This window comes from Canis lupus, chromosome 10, assembly GCF_011100685.1.
Source record: "Canis lupus familiaris isolate Mischka breed German Shepherd chromosome 10, alternate assembly UU_Cfam_GSD_1.0, whole genome shotgun sequence".
Classification (NCBI taxonomy): Eukaryota; Metazoa; Chordata; class Mammalia; order Carnivora; family Canidae; genus Canis; species Canis lupus.
In genome coordinates this window covers 13,724,367-13,748,663 of record NC_049231.1, presented here as the reverse complement: position 1 = coordinate 13,748,663, position 24,297 = coordinate 13,724,367, and the positions used below count along the sequence as shown (strand labels likewise).

General features: G+C 43.7%; 1 protein-coding gene across 2 annotated transcripts in view; it reads right to left on the bottom strand.

Annotated features, from left to right (window-relative positions):
• TBC1D15 (TBC1 domain family member 15) overlaps window positions 1-20,812 on the bottom strand; it is a 68,688-nt gene extending 47,876 nt beyond the window's left edge. The window contains exon 1 of one of the 2 annotated variants that reach the window (XM_038550022.1): window positions 20,689-20,812. In XM_038550022.1, coding sequence (XP_038405950.1) covers window positions 20,689-20,718 — 30 coding nt within the window. In that variant the 5' untranslated portion in view covers window positions 20,719-20,812. The remainder of the gene's footprint in view (window positions 1-20,688) is intronic. The other variant, XM_038550023.1, reaches the window with a different exon arrangement.
• Window positions 20,813-24,297: the final 3,485 nt, after the last annotated feature.

The following is a 24,297-nucleotide window of genomic DNA, read 5'->3' as shown; positions in this document are numbered from 1 at the left end:
GTGGTATTAAGTTATGTGTCAAGAAAAGAGTCCTTCTAAGTAATCAAGATCACCGAGAAATTCTGATCTCAAAAAACCCAAGACAGCCTTCAATGAAATTGTAGTTAAGCACCAGACCAGCATTAAGCAGAAGGCAGAATGGGGACAATATGAGTTGGGGAGCGGTGAGAGACAATTCTATATAGTTTCTATAAAAACTTTTAAAGTACACTGATTTATTCACATATGCGTATAAAGATATGCTTAAGACTATTCACAGTACTACTACTTATAATATCAGATGGGGTGAGGGAGGGAGGGAGGAAAGAAGGAAAGGGACGGTATGAATCTACATATCCACACAGAGGGAAATGATCAAATATATCCTGGGATAATCATTCTATGAGGAATACTATTCAGGAGTTTAAAAAGGATATGATAGATGAAATGAACAGACAGACATGAAAAAAACTGCCAATTATATACAGTACGATAACATTTATATTTTTTTAAAAGCTTCTCTAAATCTCTGTAAAATACCCAGAACAAGTTCCAGAAGGACACTCTTTAACAGAGATTACTTGTGAAAGAGAATGAGATATGGAAAAGCTGAGAACTTTATGTTAATGTCTCTAACTTCCTTGAATATTTCAAAGTTACAATATAGTTACACATTGCTTCAGTAATAAAAAATAATTTTAAGGAATAAAGTAAAAACGTATAAACTATAACTTTTCCAGACTTCAGTTTATCAATTTTTAAAGCAAGGGATTAAACTAGATAATTATATCTGGGGCCACAATATGGAAATATAGAAAGAGTAAGGGAAAAAATTCCGTTAAAATTTCAAGCTTTATTTTTTTTTTTAATTTTTATTTATTTATGATAGTCACAGAGAGAGAGAGAGAGAGGCAGAGACACAGGCAGAGGGAGAAGCAGGCTCCATGCACCGGGAGCCTGACGTGGGATTCGATCCCGGGTCTCCAGGATCGCGCCCTGGGCCAAAGGCAGGCGCTAAACCGCTGCGCCACCCAGGGATCCCAAATTTCAAGCTTTAGTGACAAATGATCAGTGACATATCTGGAAACTACACATTAGCATACTTTTACCTAAGCCTCAGCTAAAACAATAATCAAGAGCTTCATAGTTTTCAGGTTGCCTGGGTGGCTCAGTTGGTTAAGCCTCCAGTTCTCTTCCTTTTATAGCTAAGCTCATGATCTCATGGGTCCTGGGATCAAGCCCTGCATCAGGCTCCCCAACTCAGTGGGGAATCTGCTTGAAATTCTCTACCTCCACCCCTCCCCGCTAGATAAAAAAATATCTTGAAGAGCCTGGGTGGCTCAGTCAGTTGAGTGTCTGCCTTCGGCTCCAGTCATGGTCCTGGGAGTAAGCCCCCAGTCAGGTTCCCTGCTCTCCCTCTGCTGCTACCCCTGCTTGTGCTCTCTCTCTATGTCAAATAAATAAATAAAATCTTAAAAAAAAAAAAAAGAGCTTCATAGTTTTCATAGTAGATAAAGGGACACTCATTTGCCCAGAAAAGCTTAGCTTCATTAATAATGCAATCTAAGATTTGGTTATACTATTAACAATAGATTCTGAAACCTTAATAAAGTAAGTGAATCCTAAATAATCAAATAAAACACATTACCCAACTGAAGCACATTAAGCAATTCTTTCTTTCCCATACATTATGTTGGCCAAGCGTTGTCTCTTCTCTTTTTCATTTAAGAAAAAGTTGAGTTTCCTAAGTAATTTAGCTGGGAAATATTTAAAAAGCATTAAAGTACCAGGCATCTTACAAAATGTCCAAGCTGCACTCATTCTGGGTTCTGTGTTCCTTAACCCTCCATCATTCTTTGAGGGACAAATTACATGTCCAAAAATCCACAACTCCAAACCCAGACTTGTATTGTTTTTAGAAAGCAGTCATGTTCAGCTTTCTAATTTGAAGGGTATGATGTTAACCAATACAAATTACTAATTCTGCCAGAAATAGAATGAAATTAATAAACTTACCCTCCTGAGCTCTTAAACCTGAGGAGACTTAACAGGAACAAAAAAACAAAAACAAAAACCTCATACTATTTGCATCAATACGTAATTTAAATACGTAATTTACTTCAAAGAGCAAACAACTTTAAGGTAACAGTTCTAACTATTCATCTTGTCTTCAAAGCATTCCAATCTCAGTTAATTCTCATAGCCAAACTGAATGTGTCAGAAATAGACCTTATTTCCATCTCCATCTCACAGAAGAATAAATAGACACAAAGCTCTTCAGTGACTTTACCCAAGACCACATGCATACCAAAAAAGGAGATTTCAGATTTCCCAATTTAAGGATTTCATCCATTAAATCTCAACTGTTATTGCCTAAAGAAACTACCAGAAAAATTCCACATGGCTTCCCTAGAGGAAAGGAGTTTCTGAAATTGCTGAGATGTAGAAACTCATGCTGCTTACGACTAAAAAATAATTTTTAAATGTCTTTAATTTATAAATCAATGCAGCCATTAACAACTATTTAATAATTTGGCCTTTAAACAAAAACTTTGGTTTCTCTCCCATTTGTACTTCTAAATATTATACACAAAAAACTTAGTATTCCCTTCTATATTATCTTGGTTTGAATCATTCACTTTAATATTATAGCCCTTCACTCTCTTCTTTCTTTAAAGATTTATTTACTCATGAGAGACACACAGAGAAAGGCAGAGACACAGGCAGAGGGAGAAGCAGGCTCCATGCAGGGAGCCCGACGTGGGACTCAATCCGGAGACCCCAGGACCATGACATGAGCCAAAGGCAGACGCTCAACCACTGAGCCACCCAGGCGTCCCCACTCTCTTGTGAGAATGATTTTACTTATTTTTTTTATTTATAGCATATGTCTGTTTATCACTCCAGCTTCTGGGTACATGTGCCTAATAAAATACAACTCTACAGGTATCAACTACCTTTAACAGCTCAAAACACAAAAAACAAAAGTCCAACTAAAATTGTGATCTTACACAATATCATAAAAATGGTATTTCTTCTTCATTAGGCTCTATAAGTGAACTGATTCCTGAGGAGTATTGTTCTGTCATATAACATTCTGCTTCCTATCTTCAACAATGGTAATAATTAGAATTTAAAAAGTTATCTCCAAACTTATTTGACACAAAAAATTATTTTGCTACCAGGAATAATTATGATATCAGGAATTTCATCTGAGGCAATACATCTAATAAAACAGGTTTCCAATTTTTTTTACTCTGGTTTTGTTCATAATCTCTAATGCAAAATAAAAAGAAAGGTTAAAATGATTTTATCCCATAATATTCCTATTACGCATTACTTTACACAGCATTTCTATGTTATCACATTTTATCCTCATAACACAATTAGATATGTGTTATCATTCCCACTTTGTAACTGAGAAAAAAAACACAAGGAAGTTAAGCAATATGATCAAGGTTCTTCCACTAGTCCAGAGTTGAGCTGCAGAGATCTGCTCAAACAAGTTTTATTTGTCCAAAGTGTATACAGTGAAAAAGCCAATCAACTTAAGGCTCAGTATATACAGACACCGACAAAATTGTCCCAATATATTATATAATCATATTCCAATCTGAAGTAGTCAGCAATTACCAGTACTGTGAACCCGAGTAGGTCCTCTGTGCAACAGGAAGCAAAGAAAAGATACCACCTCTACTACCCAGGATTTGAGAGAAGATGAAGAGTTCATACACATAAAAGGAAAAAAATTAAAGTTAGAAAAAAATCATATTCCAATGAGGTAAAAGGCATTGAAAACTAAGGTCAGGAAGTTGGCAGACAGAAAGTTAGGAGAGGAAAAAGACTGAGACAGAAGTCTGGACTACTAGAGATGCACATGTTTGAGACTCCTTTCACAGAGGAATCACTCTGAGTTATCCACACCAGGCATCCCAAAAACAGACACAAAGTACAGGCAGTAAAGACATCCCCATGATTGCTACCCTAGGGACACAGAGGCACTGAATGTGAAATATAAGGGCCTAATCATTTCTCTAGCACACATACCTGAGATATTATTCAAAGCCTATGTCAGATTCTCAAAGCCTAATAATCTACTAATTTATGATATTCTACAATGGAACAAATTATATACCAAAATTACATCTGGGATACATCTCTAATGAAGATACGAATCATGTTTCCACTTCATCTTCCAGTTTATTTGGGAGGGAAAACAAAGTATGAAAACTGTACACAATAAGATATATAGTTGTCAAAATCAGAATTTGGGTGGTTTGGGGTGGATGGGTCTAGGTTTTTGGACCATGATTTCTGTGTATGGTTCAACCTCTCAAAATCAAGAAATACGTTACTTGCTGAGGAATTTATTTACTTTTTTAAGCTTTTATTTATTTATTCATGAGAGACACACAGAGAGAGAGGCAGAGACACAGGCAGAGGGAGAAGCAGGCTCCCTGCGGGGAGCCCAACATGGGACTCGATCCCAGGACTACAGGATCACGCCCTGAGCCAGAGGCAGAGGTTCAACCACTGAGCCACCAGGCATCCCAATTTGCTGAGGAATTTAAATTTAAATTTGAGAATAAACAAACTACCTAAAGAAAAATGAATAATACTACAAAAGACAAAAGATGCAAAACTGAGAAAAACAGAACTGGAAGAAGTACCAAGTAACACTACAGTAGAACACAAAAAAGAAGAATTTAAATACACACACAAAAAGACAGGACAGCCACGTTTTAAAAATGCCAGTACAGGGTTAAGCATCTATCTGCCTTGGGCTCAGGTCATGATCTCCAGGTCCTGGGATGGAGCCCCACATCAGGCTCCCAGCTCACCAGGGAGTCTGCTTCCCTCCCTTACCTCCCCAACCCATTTTTGAGCACAAGCACAAGCACTCTCTGTCAAATGAATAAGTAAAATTCTTTAATAAAAATAATAATAATAATTTTAAAAAACAAATTAAAAATGCCAGTACCAATAAAGAAAGGTAAGAAAGTAAGTACTACAAAGGTTAGGGCAGTGGTTACGTGGAGGGAAAGGGTACATGGAAGGTCTTCTAGAGTGACTTCAAAGATCTATTTCTTGACTGAAGTGCTGGCTACAAGGATGTTCGCCTTAAGTTATAGACGTGCCATTTTTCTGTATATAAGTTTTGTTTTACAACCCAAATGCTGAAAATTACTGGTAATAAAAGCAAAATATGCAGTTTTAAAACAATTTAAACCAAATCTCAAAGGTAGTAGAGGATATATTGTCAAATGGAAATCATGACATGAATCCAACAATGAAAGGACATACACTGAGAAAACTATACATCAAGCAGATTTGAGAGAATAGCACCACCTATTACTAAGCGGATTGGCAAAATGGAAGGGAAGGAGGGGAAAGAACGTTATGGTTACAGAGATTATACAGACTACAATGAAATGGGGAAACAGATACATTAACATAAATTACAAATTGGCATAAACTCACTCTACAGAGGTGATGAGGACCTTTACCTAGCCAGATATCTTTTTCTAAATACTTCAGCATCTGATAAAATTCTTGAATGTCTTGTTGACAACGTCACCTCTCAGAAAACACAGAGCAGGAAAAAAAAAAAAAAATCCTAACAAGAATGAAATGGTTATTACAAAAACTCTGGGAGAGGCACACCTGGGTGGCTCAGTCCGGTAAGCCTCTCTGCCTGTGTTCCTGCACATGCTCTTGAATAAGTAAGTAAATAAATCTTAAAAAAAAAAAAAAGAAAACACCCTCTGGAAGAAAAAGACCATCTCAGAGTTCCTAACAACCAAAGAAACAAACTTGGAACACAGTCAAATATTCAGCCTGAGCGTGAGGAAAAAAGATACACAGAAGTATTATTTCCACCAAAAACAGAGGGGGGAAAAAATCTCTGTAATATCTTATGTATGTAGCCACAATGGAGTAAAAGAGACTGGCTTTATCCTCTCACCAGAAAACAAAACTAAAAACAAAAATGCAAGCAAGCAAGCAAACCGGCCAAACCTATTAAACAATGTTTTCTTTTTTGTTTTTTATCAGGTAATGAAGGACAGTGACTGCTTTCAAAGGAAACAAATGAAGTGAGCCATACAACTGCTGGAGCTTACCGTCTTGAGAGAGTTTCTAGTTGGCAAAGGAAAAGAAACCCCAGTTGATGTCTAGTGGTCTCCTGGAGTTGAGCAACACAGAACTGGGAACTGGGGGAGGCCAAGACATAGTTCACAGGACAGAGTACCACGGAAGAGAGAAGTGCACAGAGAGCTCCAAAGAGATCCACAGAGGTCCCCCCCCCTGAGTAGTCAGCAGAGTTCTAGTGCATGTATCAGTAATTTACATTAAATTACCTACTGCTGGGGGGAAAGCCACATGAAATTATTACAAGAAACAATATGCAGCCTCACATGGAATTGTTCCCACCAGGCTGGGAAACCTCATAATTTACAGGGCACTGGATAGAGTACTCAGAACAGCCTACACTCAGCAATGCTGCAAATTAGTTCCATATTAAATGCTATACCGTACCTATCTACGAAAGTTTAAAAGCAAGACCCAAAAACATTGGTTCCGCATCACAGAGTAAAGCCAAAAATATTTTATAGGAATATACAAATACCCATAACCAACAAGATAAAATCCACAACAGCTAATATCTAGTTGGAAAAAAAAATCAGGCACACTGTCAGAAAAATTTGACCCTACTGAGGAGGAAAATCAACCAATTAAATATGACCAAAATGATACAAATAATAGAATTAGTAGAGAAGGATATTAAAGCATTATTATAACTGAACTCCATATAGTCAAGACTCTAGAGAAAAGTTAGAAATCATTGAGAAGACATCAAAAATACAAAAAACACGCTGTAAACTTCTAGCGATGAAAACTACAATATAGTTTGAAAAATACACTAAATGGGATAATGGCAGATTAGACACAGCAGAAGAATAAAGAACCTGAAGTTACAGCTACAGAAACCATACAAACAAACAGACACACACACACACACACACACACACACACACACACAGAAGGCTAAAAAGAATGAGAAAAGGTGAACAGCATCAATGAGCTGCAGGAAAACCTCCAGTGGTCTAATATACATATAATTGAAGTACCTGAAGGAGATGATGATGGGGGAGAAACAGAAAAAGATCACTTTTGAAAAAATAATTGCAGGTATTTTTCCAAATCTGATGAAGACAATAAACCCACAGATCTAAACACCCAAATGAACTCCAAAGTGCAAGAATCACAAAGAAAACTATATATAGGTACAAATCATACAAAATCAGTAATAACACAGAAAAATCTTAAAGTCACCCAGATGAAAAAAACATTAAATGTAATGAATACAGCAGATCTCTTTTTAGAAACAAGACTAGAAGATAATGAAGCAACACCTTTTTTCTTTTTAACCACATTACTAAGGCAGGATTGACATGTATTTAATGTATACGATTGTTTTTAAGATTTATTTGAGAGAGAGTGAAAGCATGAGCTGGGGGTGGGAGTCAGGGGGAGTAGAGATAGAAGCAGACTCCCTGCTGAGCAGTGAGTCATAACTCGGGGCTCGGGGCTCAGTTCCAGGACCGAGTTCATGACCCAAGCCAAAGGCAGATATTTAAACTGACTGAGCCACCCAGGCATCCCTTTAATGTGTACAACTAGATAAGTCTGGGGATAAGTATGAAATGAAATCATCATCATCATCAACCCATAAACATATCCATCATTTCTCAATGCTTCTTCCTATCTCTTTGGAGCAACATCTTTAAAATACTGAAAGTGAGGGCAGCCCCGGTGGCGCAGCGGTTTAGCGCCGCCTGCAGCCCAGGGCATGATCCTGGAGACCCTGGATCGAGTCCCACATCAGGCTCTCTGTATGATGCCTGCTTCTCCCTCTGCCTGTGTCTCTGCCTCTCTCTGTTTCTCTCTTGAATAAATAAATAAAATCTTAAAAAAAAAATACTGAAAGTGAAACATTGCTAACCTATAATTCTATACCCAGAGAAAACATCTTTCAAAAAAGAAGGTAAAATACTTTTTCAAACATATAAAAGCTAAAAAAAAGGAAAAAAAAATCCTCACCATCAGACCTACATTACAAAAAATGTTAAAGGCAGAAATAGAAAATGGAACAAAGAAAAGATGGGACAAATAGAAAACAAATAGCAAAAAGACAGATTTAAATTGAACCACATTAGTAATCACATTAATGTAAATCATCTAAAGACTCCAACCAAAAAGAGGTTGTCAGATTGGATAGAAAATAAGACCAAACTATGCTACATCAACTGATAGAATTGCATGAATAAACAAATCCACAATTATAGTCAGATTTCAATACCCCTCTCAATAACTTCTGCAACAGTTGACAGAAAATCAGTCACAATGTAAGACTTGAGTAACACTATCAAACAACTTGACCTAATTGGCACTCTGCCCAACAACAGAATACACATTCTTTTTCAAGTATACACAAAACATTTACCAAGTCCAATCTTAACTATTCAGGACCATACTTAAGTTTTAGACATTACAATAAACAAAAAATAAAAGGCATCTAGATAGGATAGGATGAAGTCAAACAACTTATTTGCAGGTGACATGATTGTCTATGTAGAAAATCCAGTAGAATCTACGTAAAATCTAGTTAGTTTTAGTAAACTAAGTGAATTTATTTAGCAAGGACCCAGGATTCAAGATCAATATACAAAAAATCAATTTATATACATATTAAATACAACATTTACAATAACATCAAAGTCTCAAATACTCAGGTATAAATCTAATAGAAGATATGCAAGACTTCTAAACTGAAGATTATGAAAGTATTTCAAAGAAATAAAAGAAAATCTAAATTAAATACAAAATACACCATGTTCATGGCTCAGGAGAATCAATATTGTTATGATGCCCATTCTCTCCCAAACTGACCTATAGATTAATTGCAATGCTAATCAAAATCCGAGCAGGCTCTTCTGAAGATATGAACAAGCTGATTCTAAAATGTGGTGGAAATTCAAATGACCTAGAATAATCCAATCAGCCTTGAAACAGAATGGTGGAGCACTAACATATCTCACTCTAAGATTCAGTATAAATCTCTAATAACCAAGGAAAAGTAATATTGATGTAAAGAGAAACAGACTATACAGAATAAAGAGTTCCAAAGTCAACATAAATTTGCTTCTGACAAAAGTACAAAAGCAATTCAGCAAATAAAGAATAGTCTTTTCAACATATAGTCCTAAATGACTCGGTATCACTGTGTAAAAAAATCAACTTCAATCCATACACTGCACCACATATACAAAAATTAAATTGAAAGGGATCACAAATTTAAATGTAAAAACTAAAACTACAAGGGCACCTGGGTGGCACAGTCAGTTAAGTGTCTGACTCTTGGTTTTAGCTCAGGTCCTGATCTCAGGGTCATGGGATTGAGTCCACAATCAGAATCCAAGAGTATGGAGTCTGCTTGAGATTCTCTCTCTCCCTCTCCCTCGCCTCCTTCCCCCATGCTTGTGTGAAGGCGCTCTCCCTCTCTCTTTCAAATAAATAAATAAATCTTTAAAAAAATTTAAAAAAAAAACTAAAACTACAAAACTCAGGAAGAAAATATAGGAGAAAATCTTATGGCCTTGGGTTTGGCAAAAATTTTTTTAGAAATGAATGAAAGAAAAGAACCAACACATCAACAGAATTGAATACTTCTGCTCTTTAAAAGACAGTATCAAGCAAATGAAAAGCCAAGGCTCAAGCAGAGAAAATACATTTGCAAATCACATCACATATCTAATAAAGGACCTACATTCAGAACATAACTCTCAAAACTCAGTAACAAGAAAATGAATAACACAGTTTAAAATAAAACGGGCAAAAGATTTGAACAGACACTTCACCAAGGAAGATACAGGGATGACATATATCCACATGAAAAGATACTCAACATCATTAATCATTAGGGAAATGCAAACTGAAACCATAATGAAATATTACACATCTATTAGAATGGCTGTCATTAAAAAGATTAACATGCCAAATGTTGACAGAGATGTGGAACAGTTGGAACTTTCATACACTACAGTGAAAATATAAAATGGTACATCTACGTGGGAAAATAGCTTGGCAGTTTCTTAAAATGCTATGCATGCAGCTAACATTATGATCCAGCCATTTTACTCTTTGGTATTTGCCCAAGAAAACAGAAAGCATCTGTTCATACAAAGACTATAATTTTCGTAGCAGCTCTATTTGTAACAGCCAAAAGTAGAAAAAATCCAAATGTCTATCAACAAGTTAATGGATGAACAAATCCTGGTATACCCATACAATGGGATACTATTTGGCGATAAAAATGAATAAACTAATGATACATGCAACTTTAACAAATCTCAAAATAATTATGCTAAATGAAGATCAAAAACAGAGTACAAACTATATAATTCCAATTATATAAAATTCTAGAAAATGTAAACTAATCTATAGTGACAAAAAGCAGCTCAATCGTTGTCTGTGGACAGGGTAAAGGTAGTGACAAATTCCTGTGAGTCTTAAGGAAACTTTGGTAGAAATATCATCATCTTGTATTGATGGGCTTGGTGTACACATACATAACTTACCAAATTACACACTGCACGTGTACAACTTATTGTCAATTGTACCTCATATGAAAAAAAAGTTACATGAAAGGCCTCTTCTTTTAAACTGTAACACCTATATACATAAATATGTCAGTAGAGATAGTTCTCTTAAAAAAGAAAGAAAAAGGAAGTTGGTCCTGCCTCAAAAGAAAATTTTACATCACACACTGTTTTTCAGTGCAGATTAGGTGTCCATTGGGAGCAAATTACTATCAACAAAGACTTGTCACTTAGTGGCATTAAGCTAATTATATAAAATTGATTCAAACTGAAACTTTTAGTAGGTGCTTATATGTCAGACATCATGAAGAACAGAAAAATAAACAAGATAAAGTTCCTTGCCTATATGTACCTGGCAGTGTTATAAAAAAGGTAAAACTCTTTACACAAACTAGAATATTCTAAGTGCTACCCACCCTCCTGGGAGGGGGGAAAATAGAAGAACAACGTATTAAAAGTACTTAAAAAGGAGAAAAGTAGTCCATTTGGAATAAAACTGCCTCATGCCCTCCAGGCTATTATCTATTTTTAAATATTTGCTAAGATGCCTAAGCAGGTAAGTATATTTACAAAACTCTGAAGGATAATGAATGACCTGTTGATGGAAACATAAACTGTAAATTTTTTTTCCTTTAGCAAATGAACTCTGCCAGATGTAACTTCCAGACTATAGCAAATGTTTTAGAATAAACTTTCTGACCTCTAATTTAGCAAAAGTTAGAAGTAAAAGGCAAAAATGAGGCAGACAGACAGATAAATTCAACTTTCTAGATAAAAAGAAACGTACTTGGGACAATCCAACCCAAGACCTTGCTACTTTCTGACAAGAGCTGAAAAAGATAAAAAAAAAAAAAAAAAAAAAGGTTGCACAATATATCAGTAAGTGATTTTTTATATTGTTACTTACACTTAAGTGGGACTGGATTTTTATTTGTATTATTGTGATTATCATAATCTTTATTTTCAAAATTCTCCAATTCAATGCAGATTTTTTAAAAATATATTTTATTTATTTATCTGAGAGACAGAAAAAGAGTGCACAAGCAGGGGGGAGGAGCAGAGGGGGAAGGAGAAGCAGACTCCCTACTGAGCAGGGAGCCAGACTAGGGGCTTGATCCTAGGACTCCAGGATAGTGACCGGAGCCAAAGGCAGACGCTTAACTGAGCCACCTCAGGCGCCCCTCAACCCAGATATTTTAGATTTACTTAAGCTTAGGAATAAAATTCTTACCCTAAATATCTGTTCAAACATGTAAATGCAACATCTACTATACATAACATACATTCTTGAACTGTAGAAGCTATGTGTATTTTATAAGCTAAATTTAACAATAATAAAGCTTTAAAAATTCAGTTTCTTTAAAACTATTAAGCACATTGAAAATTTAAGCTTTGGTTAGAAAAAGTATCCCCACAAAATACCAGAGTTAAACCCAGGAATTCTAATGAGCTCCACACCCAAGGATCTAAGCACCTATTTGATATTTTCATTTGAGTAACCCACAGGCATCTTAAACTCGATATATTCTACCCCAAATCTGCTCTCTTCTGACATTCCCAGTTCTGTCAAAGATGTCTCATCGACTCGAGTTATCCTAACTTTTTTTCATCATCCCCAATCCTATCTCCTAAATCCCTCAAATCTTAACCTCTGACATGGACCCCTCATCATTTCTATCCTGAGTTGCTAAAACAACATTTTCTGGTCCCTCTTCTCCCAATCTAGTCACCGTTCAATAATCCGTGTAGAGTGCTTAATGTGCAAACACTGCCAAAATTGATCTTTATAAAATGCATACCTGATGGTGCCATACCTGAGCTTAAAAGCCTTCTGACTCCACTCTCTATACTTTACCTCTGCAGCTAATCAACACCTGACACTCCCCAGTACATACAAATTTCCTGCCTTGGGCTACTCTGAACTCACCTCAAAGCCTTGTTGTGCCTTTTTGCGTGCGCACTCTCTCCCTTCATTACACATTCTGCAAATAACTTCTACTAAATCCTTCAAAAGAGCAAGCAACAGCCCGTCCAAATTCTTCCCACTACCCTCACTCCATCTAATCTGATTTAGAAGTTTCTTTACTCATAGACTTATTCATTGAGCTTCAACTAAATGTTGGGAATAAAAGGTTTTGGTGGAAAAAAACACACCCTAAAAAAGTGTCTGCCTAAACTAGTACCGTCATGTAAATCAGTAAATAAACAGTCCTGGTAAAGTGTGACAGAAGTATGCACAGGGTCCTGAATGTCATTTTCAGTTATTTCTTCAATAAATACAAAACAAATGCACAAAATGAGTCAGGCACGGAGCATGTTCCTAGGTATAAGTACATAAGATCCAGTCACTTCCTCCGTGACTTACACTTACAACCTAAGAGGGGATTAGGATAAGAAAACAGATAATTACCCTGTATCATACATGCATGAAGAGGCTACCACAGTAGAACCTTATAAATGATATCTAATCTAGACTTAAGGACCTAGGCAGGATGAGAAATCAGAAAGATTTACCTGGAGGGACACATAAACTGAGACCTGGAGAATGACAATTATAACTAGAAAAGGGTTTATGCTCTTGGCAGAGAATGTATGTTCTACAGAGAGGGCAGTAGTTCGGTGTATGGCCACAATCCAGATCAGATAGTAGATGTAAAAGAGTTTAGAGACAAGACTAGAGACTGTATCAGATTACAAAGAGTTTTATAAACCATGCTCAAGAATTTGAGAGTTCGGAATTTGTCCTCAAGACAACTCTTTGCTACTAGAAAGCCATTAAAAAGTTCTAGGAGGGGAATGCCATGGTCAGACTTGGCTTTTCTAAGCCAACACACTGGCTGCAGAGCCAAGAATAAAGAGCTGCAGTAATACCTCCAGTAATAAACAGGTGGAGGGAGAGATTCATGGTGGCTTGAAGTACAGCAGTGGCAGACGGGACGAAGAAAGGCAGATGGCTCAGAAAAGTATTCAGAAGGTCACAATGATAGGACTTCATGACTGATTAGATGTGGGAGATGAAGAGAAGAGAAATCAAGGACAAAACTGAGTGGATGAGGTTCTTCACTGAGACAGGGAATACAAAAGGAAAAAAGTAAATAGTTTTATTTGGGACAAGTTAATCAGTAATGACTGGGAAACTACAGAAATGTAGAATATAAGTGGTTTTAAGAAGAACAAGTCCCAGAAATTCTGAGTGAAGATATAAAGATGTTGGGATATTAAGGATGTTACAATTCTCAAGGGGTAGGCAGCAGAACTATTACTGCTTCTGAAGGGCAACAGTGTGCTGAACAACGAACAATGGCACACAGGAGGACAGGAATAACTTAGCAGACTGGGGAGGCACAGTGAGGACTAAATGAATGACTTGTCTTTTGCCAAGGATGACATACACATTATAGTATTGCACGCTAAGAGACAGTAAACAGATTTCACGAGGATTTCCTTCCACCAAAAACCAAAAATAAAAAACTAAGGTTACAATTTTTCGTTTAGTCCCAGCGGCTATTTTCCATCAAAAACCTAATATTTAATCCTTCTCCCAAAAAAAGCCATGTTTTTATTAATTCATAAAATGAAATAACTTGTTAAATTTGCAAACTACTGTACTGCGTCAAGAATAAAGTCTATGTTTAACCACTCTGTATCCAAAGAACTCAAAACACAGAAGGCACTCAAACGTTTGCTAAAGAATGCCAGAAAAAAAAAAGAAGACATACTCCTATTGTATTCGACACCAGTAAGGTATTACCATGTTGTAAGATCTAGTCCAGGAAAAGAAAAGTTCTCCAGGAAAATCTAGATATTAGAATATTATTTACATTTCTAAAGCACAAGGGTTTCAGGGGACTATAAGCTTGTCTAAAGGGAATTAGAAGCGGTCAAATTTAAGGTACAAAATAAATTCCTATAAGAATGCCATCAAAACAAACTAAAAAAAATAACGGCTCATTTCCCAAGCATTCACTTTTTTTTTTCTTTCAGAATTTCTAAAACAATCGCAGTAAAAACAGGGTAAAACCCAAGTGTACTAAAACCCGACTTTTTAACTCCAAAACAAGAGTAATCTAGTGATTCTGTCTCTCCCACTCTAGTCCCCACTCATTTTCTCTATCTTCTTGCTTATTCCTGGTCACTGAATATCTGCTCTGTGCCAGAATCTAGGCTGGATGCAAGCCAAACATTTCAGGCCCTGTCCTCATGATCAGTCAGTTTACTGGTCTTCAAAACATAAACATTCACTAAAAACAGCACCTACTTCAAGGACTTGAAATTCACTTTGCATTTCTTATTTAGAAAAGACAAAGAGATGAGTGCTACCGAGTATTTTCCTTCTAAAGAACTTAAGTCTGTAAGATAGAAGGTAAGGGACCAATGCCTAATATAGTGCCTTGATCAAATCAGATGCTTAATAAATAATTGTTGAATAAATGAACGAAAGTAAACTAACAACCAGGGCACTGGGTCTAAAGTGAAAACCTATTTCAACCTCCTTTCTCCCGCCTTCGCTGTGATAGGTAAATTCAACTCATTCCATTAACTCAATTCTGTCCACCAGCTATAGAAGACACAACGTGGTCTTCACTGTAAGGCAGTGTCCCTATTTCTCCTCTCAATATTCAGGAAAAAAAAAAAAAAAAAAAGTCACTCCTCTATTTGGTTAACTGTTAAAATACATTGCTCCACACACAATACAAAAATAAAATAAATAAATAAATAAAAACCTGAACTCCAAGAATTAATCAGGGTTTATGATCAAACTCAGACCTACTTTCCAAAGCCCAGCTAAGAAAGATATTTATGCAAAATTGAATTCACGTAAGACAAAAACCTATCTGTTTTAGCCAATCAGAGACCTGAAGACGTCAAATTGGTACCCTGTATTTACTAAACTAGTGAACTACCCACTGGCATAAAACCATCAGCCTACTAGAAGCATTACAGAGTCCTTTTTCCTTACCAAAAAGATACAGGGGTGTCTGGGTGGTACGGTAGGTTGAGTGTCCAACTCTTGGTTTTTTTGGCTCATGATCTCAGGGTTGTGGGATGGAGCCCCACAACAGCCTCTGCGCTCAGTGCAGAGTCTGCTTGAGTTTCTCTCTCCCTCTGTCCCTCCCTCTATGCACTCTTGCACTTTCTTCCTCTCTCAAATAATCTCTTAAAAAAAAAAAAAGATGCAATACTCCATATAAGTACGTGCATTATATTACATAGTACAAAGAACCTATGGGAGAGTTTATTCTCCCATCTACCATTCAGAAACTAGTTTTCTGGTTTTGCTTTTGGTTTTATTTTGCTGTGGATCCTATCATCTTTGTAACAATCAAGTTCCCCTCTTTACTTTGGCTGCTAAAAAACTTAGAACTAAACTATGACCCCCTAAAGCATACAGGTTATCTAATAAATGTACTTTCAGTACCATTTACCTTTTCTCCTTACTTTCCTTTTACCTTCTTTTTCTAATTTATTTTACTTAACTATATTGCTTTTATATTTGTGAGCAGCTTAACTCTCAGTGGAAAATCCAGGAAAAATATTCAACTATTGGGGTGCCTGGGTGGCTCAGTGGTTGAGCATCTGCCTTTGGCTCAGGTCGTGATCCCAGGGTCCTGGATTGAGTCCCACATTGGGCTCCCTGCATGGAGCCTGCTCCTCCCTCTGACTGTGTCTCTGCCCCTCTCTGTGTCTCTCATGAATAAGCAATAAGTCTTTAAAAAAAAATTCAACTATTTACTAACCAATAATAGCCTTATAATGTTTGAGTCTGAAAATTTTTCATTGCCAATAGCAGCAGCTAACATTTATTGAGCACTTACTTGGCACCAAGCGCTATTCTGAAAGCTTTGCAAAGAATGACTCATTTAATCCTCTTTATAAGTGGAAATATAATTATCCCTCATTTACAAATGAGAAAACTGGGCACAAGGAAGTTAAGAAATTTGCCCAAAGTATACAGCCAGACAATCAAGCTCCATCTCCTTAACCACTGCCTGATTGTGATGATTTTTCATTCATCAAAACTACATAATTTCTAAAACAAGGTATTTTTCAAATCCTAAAATAACAATGAGAAATAGAACTAGAGTTAATTTCAAAAATGAAATTTATACCCATACCAAAAACCGTACTGTAAATATTTAAATTCTGCTACACCTAAACAATGATTTGCAGAGAAACTGAGATTATGAATAACATCTACACAGCATCCAGTATGTGCCAGGCTTTGTTCTAATATATTTACTTATTGATCCTCCTTACTATCCCATAAAGTAGGTCCTATAACATCCCCATATTACAAATGAGGAGACTGAAGCACAGAAAGGTTAAGTAATTTGACTGAAGTCACTTTAGTAAGTGTGAAGTTAATTTTCAAAACTGTTTTGGATCCAGAATCCAAACTCTTAACTGTTATCTTACACTGCTTCCCCATATGACAAAGGTTACTTCTTTGATGACTTCCTACACTCAAAGTTCAAAGCAAGCAAAACAGAATTATTTCAAAAAAATTACTCTACATCCTAGATCTCAACACTGATTCTATCCACCAGCATGTGTATTTTCTTTAAAAGTACCACATGTGGTTCTTTGTGAGGCTTGGTTAACAGTCACTGCCCTAGATTTCTAAGCTAGACAGGTCTTTGCTGAACCTTTCGGGGGGGGCGGGGGGGGGTAAAGAAAATACATATAGAAATATAGAAAATATAGACACATAAACACACTCACTCTCTCACATCTATCGATTATCCCCTACTCCCCTTTCCCAAAGGAACAAGACTGGAAAGTAGGGAAGCATAGCATAAAGCCAGGAAGGGAACACGACTTTTTATGCTATGTTAAGCAGCCTCTAGTAATATTGTAATGGTGACAATAACAAAATAAAGGTTTTTTTTTTTTAAGATTTTATTTTGAGAGAGCCTGTGCACGCACAAGTGGGGGGAGGGCCAGATGGCAAGAAAGAACCTCAAGCAGACTGTTGAGAGGGCCCACGTGGGGCTTGATGTCATCACCATGATATCACCACCCGAGCCAAAATCAAGAGGCAGACGCTTAACTGACCAAGCTATCCAGGTGCCCCAGATTTTGTTTGTTTTGAATGCGAGAGACAGGGGCGCCTGGGTGGCTCAGTCAGTGAAGTGTCTGCCTTTGGCTCAGGTTATGATCTCAAGGTCCTGGGATCAAGCCTTCCATTGGGCTCCCTGCTCAGCCAAGGGTCTGAGTCTGCTTCTCCCTCTTCTTCTCCCTCTGACCCTCCTCCCTGCTTGTGCTCTCACTGTCTCAAATAAATATAATCTTTAAAAATAATAAAGCTAGAGACAATCAGATTTGTAGGTTACAAACAAAAAAACCAAAAACCTCCAGTGGTGGTACAGAGAAGGGACTGTGGACAAAGAAACTGCAAACACGGAGAAAAATCAGCCAAGAACTCAAGAGCAGAGGCAGACTAAAGGAACTAAACACAGAGAATGAAGAGGATGCAGGAATTTAACAAACTTCTTTAAGGTAAACTGGTAGGATTTGGTTCCTGATTGTTTTTGAAATGAATGCCTCCGCGTTTGTAAGACATGCAACCCCTGAATGACATTAACCTAGATCTGAACTCAGGGCAGAGTAAGTGGGTTTTGCTGGTCATGATGGTATTACTTGGGAGAGGGGGAGCTTTTGGCATAGAGAAACAGCTTAGGTGGTATGATGGCTATGGGTGTCCACTTACAATGAGTGAGGATAAATGAGGTGATGACATGGAGTTATGAAGCAAAAGACCAATTTTAATAAGTTAGATTAAGGGGGCCCCTGGGTGGCTCAGTCGGCTGACGCCCGACTCTTGATTCTGGCTCAGGTACTATCTGAGTGAGGGAATCAAGCCCTGTGCGGCGCTCCATGCTCCACAGGGTGTCTGCATACGATTCTCGCTCTCCCTCTGCCCCTCTCCCCTCTCACATTCTGTCTAAAATAAAATCCTAAAAAAAAAAAAAAAAAAAAGTCAGATTACGAAAGACAGTGACTGGAAGAAAAGGGTAAGAAAAGGTCTTACATTTCACAACTGGGCTTATCTCAGGGATTCTCTCAAAAACAATCCACACCATGGGGCGCGGGGGTGGGGGATGAGGGGGACCTCAGTGGTGGAGCACCTGCCTTTGGCTCAGGGCCTGATCCTGGGGTCCCACATCGAACTCCCCGCAGGGAGCCTACTTCTCCCTCTGCCTGTGTCTCTGCCTCTCTCTGTCTGTCTCATGAATAAATAAATAAAATCTTAAAAAAAAAAAAACACTAAGGATAGAGAAGTCATGCTTGCTCAGTTTCCCAAGGTCACACTTCCAAGCAACAGCAAAACCGAGACCACGCGTGTTATTCTCGCCGCCGAGTGGAGTGGTCCACACTCCAAACCACAAACGTTGTCAGATCCCCCAACATGGGGGAAAGAGAGCAGCCGCAGGGAAGAGGAGGGAGACCGCAGGAACCGCGGGGTGACCTGCGACAAGCGAGTACGACAAGCGAGTACGTGGTCACCGCTGTTCGATGAGTCACCGCCAGACCCAACTGTTGACAAACTGCTCCCGCAGCGGCAACCGCCGACGGCTGGTCCTGACGGTCCTCAGTACATCAAGTTGTGCACTCCGAGCCCATCCCGACTGCCTACGAGGCACCGCCCCCCCCCCCCCCCCCCGCGCTGATCCTGGTTCCTAATGACCTGCGGGTCAGTGGCAGCCCAGGGGCCCCCGCGAGCACAGCCCAGGGGCTCCCAGGAGCACATCCCGGGGGCTTCCAGGAGCACAGCCCGGGGGCCCCCAAGAACACAGCCCAGGGGCCCCCCGCGAGCACATCCCCGGGGTTCCCAGGAGCACCTTCCGGAGGCCCCGCAAGCACATCCCGGGGGCCCCCGCGAGCACAGCCCAGGGGCTTCCAGGAGCACAGCCCAGGGGTCCCCGCGAGCACATTCCGAAGGCCCTGCAAGCAGAGCCCGGGGGCCCCCAGGAGCACATTCCGGAGGCCCCGCAAGCACATCCCAGAGGCTTCCAGGAGCACTTCCCGGGGGTCCCCAGGAGCACATCCCAGGGGCTTCCAGGAGCACTTCCCGGGGGTCCCGCGAGTACATCCCGGGGGCATCCAGGAACACTTCCCGGGGGGCCCCCGGGAGCACATTCCGGAGTCCCCCGGGAGCACTTCCCGGGGGTCCCCAGGAGCACATCCCGGAGGCCCCCAGAAACACTTCCCGGGGGTCCCCGGGAGCACATTCCGGGGGCCCCACGAGCACATCCTGGGGGCCCGCAGGAGCACATCCCGGGGGCCCGCAGGAGCACATCCCGGAGGCCCCCAGGAGCACTTCCCGGAGGCCCCCAGGAGCACATTACAGGGGCCCGCGAGCACATCCCGGAGGCCCCCAGGAGCACTTCCCGGGGGCCCCCGCGAACACATCCCGGGGACTTCCAGGAGCACATCCCGGGGGTCCCCGTGAGCACAGCCTCCCCCCCGCGAGTACAGCCCGGGCCCCCGAGGAGCGGTCCACACCTGCACGGACGCGTCCCCACCACCACCCCCGCGCCCCGAGGCCGCAAACGCCCCGCCGCTCGCGGGCCGGCAGCCGCCCAGCCGGCAGTCCGGGGAGAATGAACCCAAATGCGCTCTTTCGTTCCGAGCCAGGCGCACGACAGCTGTGTTCAGCTCGTCGCCCGGAGGACAAGATGCCCTCGGCACAGGGAGGCAGAGACAGCCTCGAAGGGGAGGGGAGGGAGAGGGAAAGCCGTCGCCGCCAGAAGGGGCGTCCGCACAGAACCGAGGGTCAGCACGAAGCGAGGCGCAGCGAGCCAGGAGGCAGGCACAGCTGCCGCGGCTTCGGACAGGCAACGCCGAGGAAGCCCCGCGGCTCCCGGCCCGCGCCGAGGCCCGGCCCCAGCCCGCAGGCCCGACCCAGCGGCCCACACGGCCGCCCTCCTCCGTCCCCCACCGAGCTCGGCCTCCCCGGGCCTCCGCCCCGGCCCCCCGCCCCCGGGCAGCGCAAGCGGCCGCGTCCGGGAGAAGCCCGGGGCCGCTCGCCGGCGCCGTTACTCACCCTCCCGCTCCCGACCCCCGCCGCCGCCATGTTTCCTTCGCGTGCCTGTGATGACGTCGCGGCGCCTCACGTGTCTCCGGGATTCACAACAACATCCGGCCGGACCGGGCCCACTTCCGGGCGGGAAGCGCGGGGCGCGGCGCGGGCGAGGCGGGGAACCCGGCGCATGCGTGCTGAGCGCTGGGAAGGGGGCGGGGCGGGGGCGCTGGTGCACACGGCGCATGCGCAAACTGTTTTTTTCCCCTTTTTTTATTTTTCTTTTTTTTTTTTATTTCCCCCGCAAAGAGGGAATCTGACCTGAAGCGAGTCTGTGGTTTATGTTTCCCTGCGGGGCGAGACTTGGGGACATTCACAGGCCGCCTGTGTTTGGTGTGATGGGAAGAAGGGGAGGCGGCAGGCGAGGGCGGGGTTCGTGGCCCCGCAGGTCGCAGGTGCAGCGGGGCCCCCGACGTGCGGGGGGCGGGGGAGCCCGCTGGGTCCGCGCGCACAGGCCTCCCCTTGCGTGTGTGTGACGTGTCGGGGCCGCTAAACCCGCGGAGCCGCCGGGGAGCCCAGGGCGCTCGGGGGCGCGGGGCGCGGGCACCGGCGACGGGTGGAGGCTGCTCCCCGCTGCTTCCCAGCTGGCCCGGCCTCGGGCGGAATACGCGGCCCCGGGGATCAGAACACCTGACCCCGCTGACGGACGTTAGAGACCTCCGAGGCCGCTGGAGGGCCACCCGGGGAGCCGCGTTAGGGACCTCTGAGGCCGCTCGAGGGGTCACCCGGGGAGCCGCGTTAGGGACCTCTGAGGCCGCTCGAGGGGTCACCCCCGGGAGCCGCGTTAGGGACCTCTGAGGCCGCTCGAGGGGTCACCCGGGGAGCCGCGTTAGGGACCTCTGAGGCCGCTCGAGGGCCACCCGGGGAGCCGCGTTAGGGACCTCTGAGGCCGCTGGAGGGTCACCCGGGGAGCCGCGTTAGGGACCTCTGAGGCCGCTCGAGGGGTCACCCGGGGAGCCGCGTTAGGGACCTCTGAGGCCGCTCGAGGGCCACCCGGGGAGCCGCGTTAGGGACCTCTGAGGCCGCTCGAGGGTCACCCGGGGAGCCGCGTTAGGGACCTCTGAGGCCGCTCGAGGGCCACCCGGGGAGCCGCGTTAGGGACCTCTGAGGCCGCTCGAGGGCCACCCGGGGAGCCGCGTTAGGGACCTCTGAGGCCGCTCGAGGGGTCACCCGGGGAGCCGCGTTAGGGACCTCTGAGGCCGCTCGAGGGGTCACCCCCGGGAGCCGCGTTAGGGACCTCTGAGGCCGCTCGAGGGGTCACCCGGGGAGCCGCGTTAGGGACCTCTGAGGCCGCTCGAGGGCCACCCGGGGAGCCGCGTTAGGGACCTCTGAGGCCGCTGGAGGGTCACCCGGGGAGCCGCGTTAGGGACCTCTGAGGCCGCTCGAGGGGTCACCCGGGGAGCCGCGTTAGGGACCTCTGAGGCCGCTCGAGGGCCACCCGGGGAGCCGCGTTAGGGACCTCTGAGGCCGCTCGAGGGTCACCCGGGGAGCCGCGTTAGGGACCTCTGAGGCCGCTCGAGGGCCACCAGGGGAGCCGCGTTAGGGACCTCTGAGGCCGCTCGAGGGGTCACCCGGGGAGCCGCGTTAGGGACCTCTGAGGCCGCTGGAGGGTCACCCGGGGAGCCGCGTTAGGGACCTCTGAGGCCGCTCGAGGGGCCACCAGGGGAGCCGCGTTAGGGACCTCTGAGGCCGCTCGAGGGTCACCCGGGGAGCCGCGTTAGGGACCTCTGAGGCCGCTCGAGGGTCACCCGGGGAGCCGCGTTAGGGACCTCTGAGGCCGCTCGAGGGGTCACCCGGGGAGCCGCGTTAGGGACCTCTGAGGCCGCTCGAGGGTCACCCGGGGAGCCGCGTTAGGGACCTCTGAGGCCGCTCGAGGGTCACCCGGGGAGCCGCGTTAGGGACCTCTGAGGCCGCTCGAGGGGTCACCCGGGGAGCCGCGTTAGGGACCTCTGAGGCCGCTCGAGGGGTCACCCGGGGAGCCGCGTTAGGGACCTCTGAGGCCGCTCGAGGGTCACCCGGGGAGCCGCGTTAGGGACCTCTGAGGCCGCTCGAGGGGTCACCCGGGGAGCCGCGTTAGGGACCTCTGAGGCCGCTCGAGGGGTCACCCGGGAGCCGCGTTAGGGACCTCTGAGGCCGCTCGAGGGTCACCCGGGGAGCCGCGTTAGGGACCTCTGAGGCCGCTCGAGGGTCACCCGGGGAGCCGCGTTAGGGACCTCTGAGGCCGCTCGAGGGGTCACCCGGGGAGCCGCGTTAGGGACCTCTGAGGCCGCTCGAGGGCCACCAGGGGAGCCGCGTTAGGGACCTCTGAGGCCGCTCGAGGGGTCACCCCGGGGAGCCACGTTAAGGACCTCTGAGGCCGCTCGAGGGCCACCCGGGGGAGCGCTAGAGACCTCTGAGGCTGCTCAAGGGGCAACCCAGGGAGCCGCGTTAGAGACCTTTGAGGCCGCTCAAGGGGCAACCCTAGGGGAGTAACAGGAATGGAGGGTGGAAAGTCCCGTGAACATCGGGAACCTAAGGTAAGGCAAGCGGCAAGACCTTGCAAGGATGTGTAGTGTCCGTTAGGGAGGCTGCACACTAGGCATCAGCGATTCCCACGGGGGACAACACCCCACGGCCACACTTGGCATTGGGTCAGCAAAGCAGGGCACCATCAAGGCACCGTGAGCTGGGGAAGTGAGCCTATTAGTAACCCGCACTGGGTGAAGACTTGAGGTCTTTCCCAAAAGTACTGGCTTGAGTCAGAGCCCTAGAACCTTCATGCAGTCCTAGGCGTGCTGTGTAGATCCTTGTCCGGGACCCACGGTAAACCTTCCACCAGCTCAAAGTAATTGGGTGTGGTCAGAGGGATTTTCTTTTTAATAGACATTTCTTAAGCTCTGTGTTTTGGGGAAAAGTTAAAACCATTAGAACACTGCCTGGAAACGAATACTCAATAAATGGCAGCTATTGAGAATCAGCGGGGCAGCGGGTCAAGGACTGGCAGCAGGTAACAACAGCAAGATGCCCAAGATTGAGGAAGCTGTGCTCCAAGATGATCCCAGTGAAGCAGAGAGTTGGGGCTCATAGCCTAAAACACCAGGAAAGAGCCAGGACAAGAGGAGCTTCTGTTTAGATGAGAACTCTCCTGACTGCTTCAGCAGGCCCCAAGCCGTGTGCCTCCTGACGTGAGGCACTGAGAAGGACAGAACACCACTCCTGGGGTATTCCCCTTGAGGATGTGTAGCCTGGAATCTCTCTCTGTGTCTCTGCCTTCTCTCTGTGTGTCTCATGAATAAATAAATAAAATCTTAAAAATAAATAAATGGCAGCTATTTGTATAATAAGTTTGGGAATTAACACTTTCTCACTGAAAAGTTGGCATCCTAGTTCCATCTGCCACTCATTCTCCATGTTTCAAAGCCTCATTCCCCATACGCCCCTTAAATGCTGGCACTAACTACCCCTGGGCTATCCTTGGGCTGCTTTCACTTTATTTCCAAGCACTATTCCTAGACCATGATCTTTATTTTTTTATTCATGAGAGACACAGAGAGAGGGGCAGAGACACAGGCAGAGGAAGAAGCAGGCTCCATG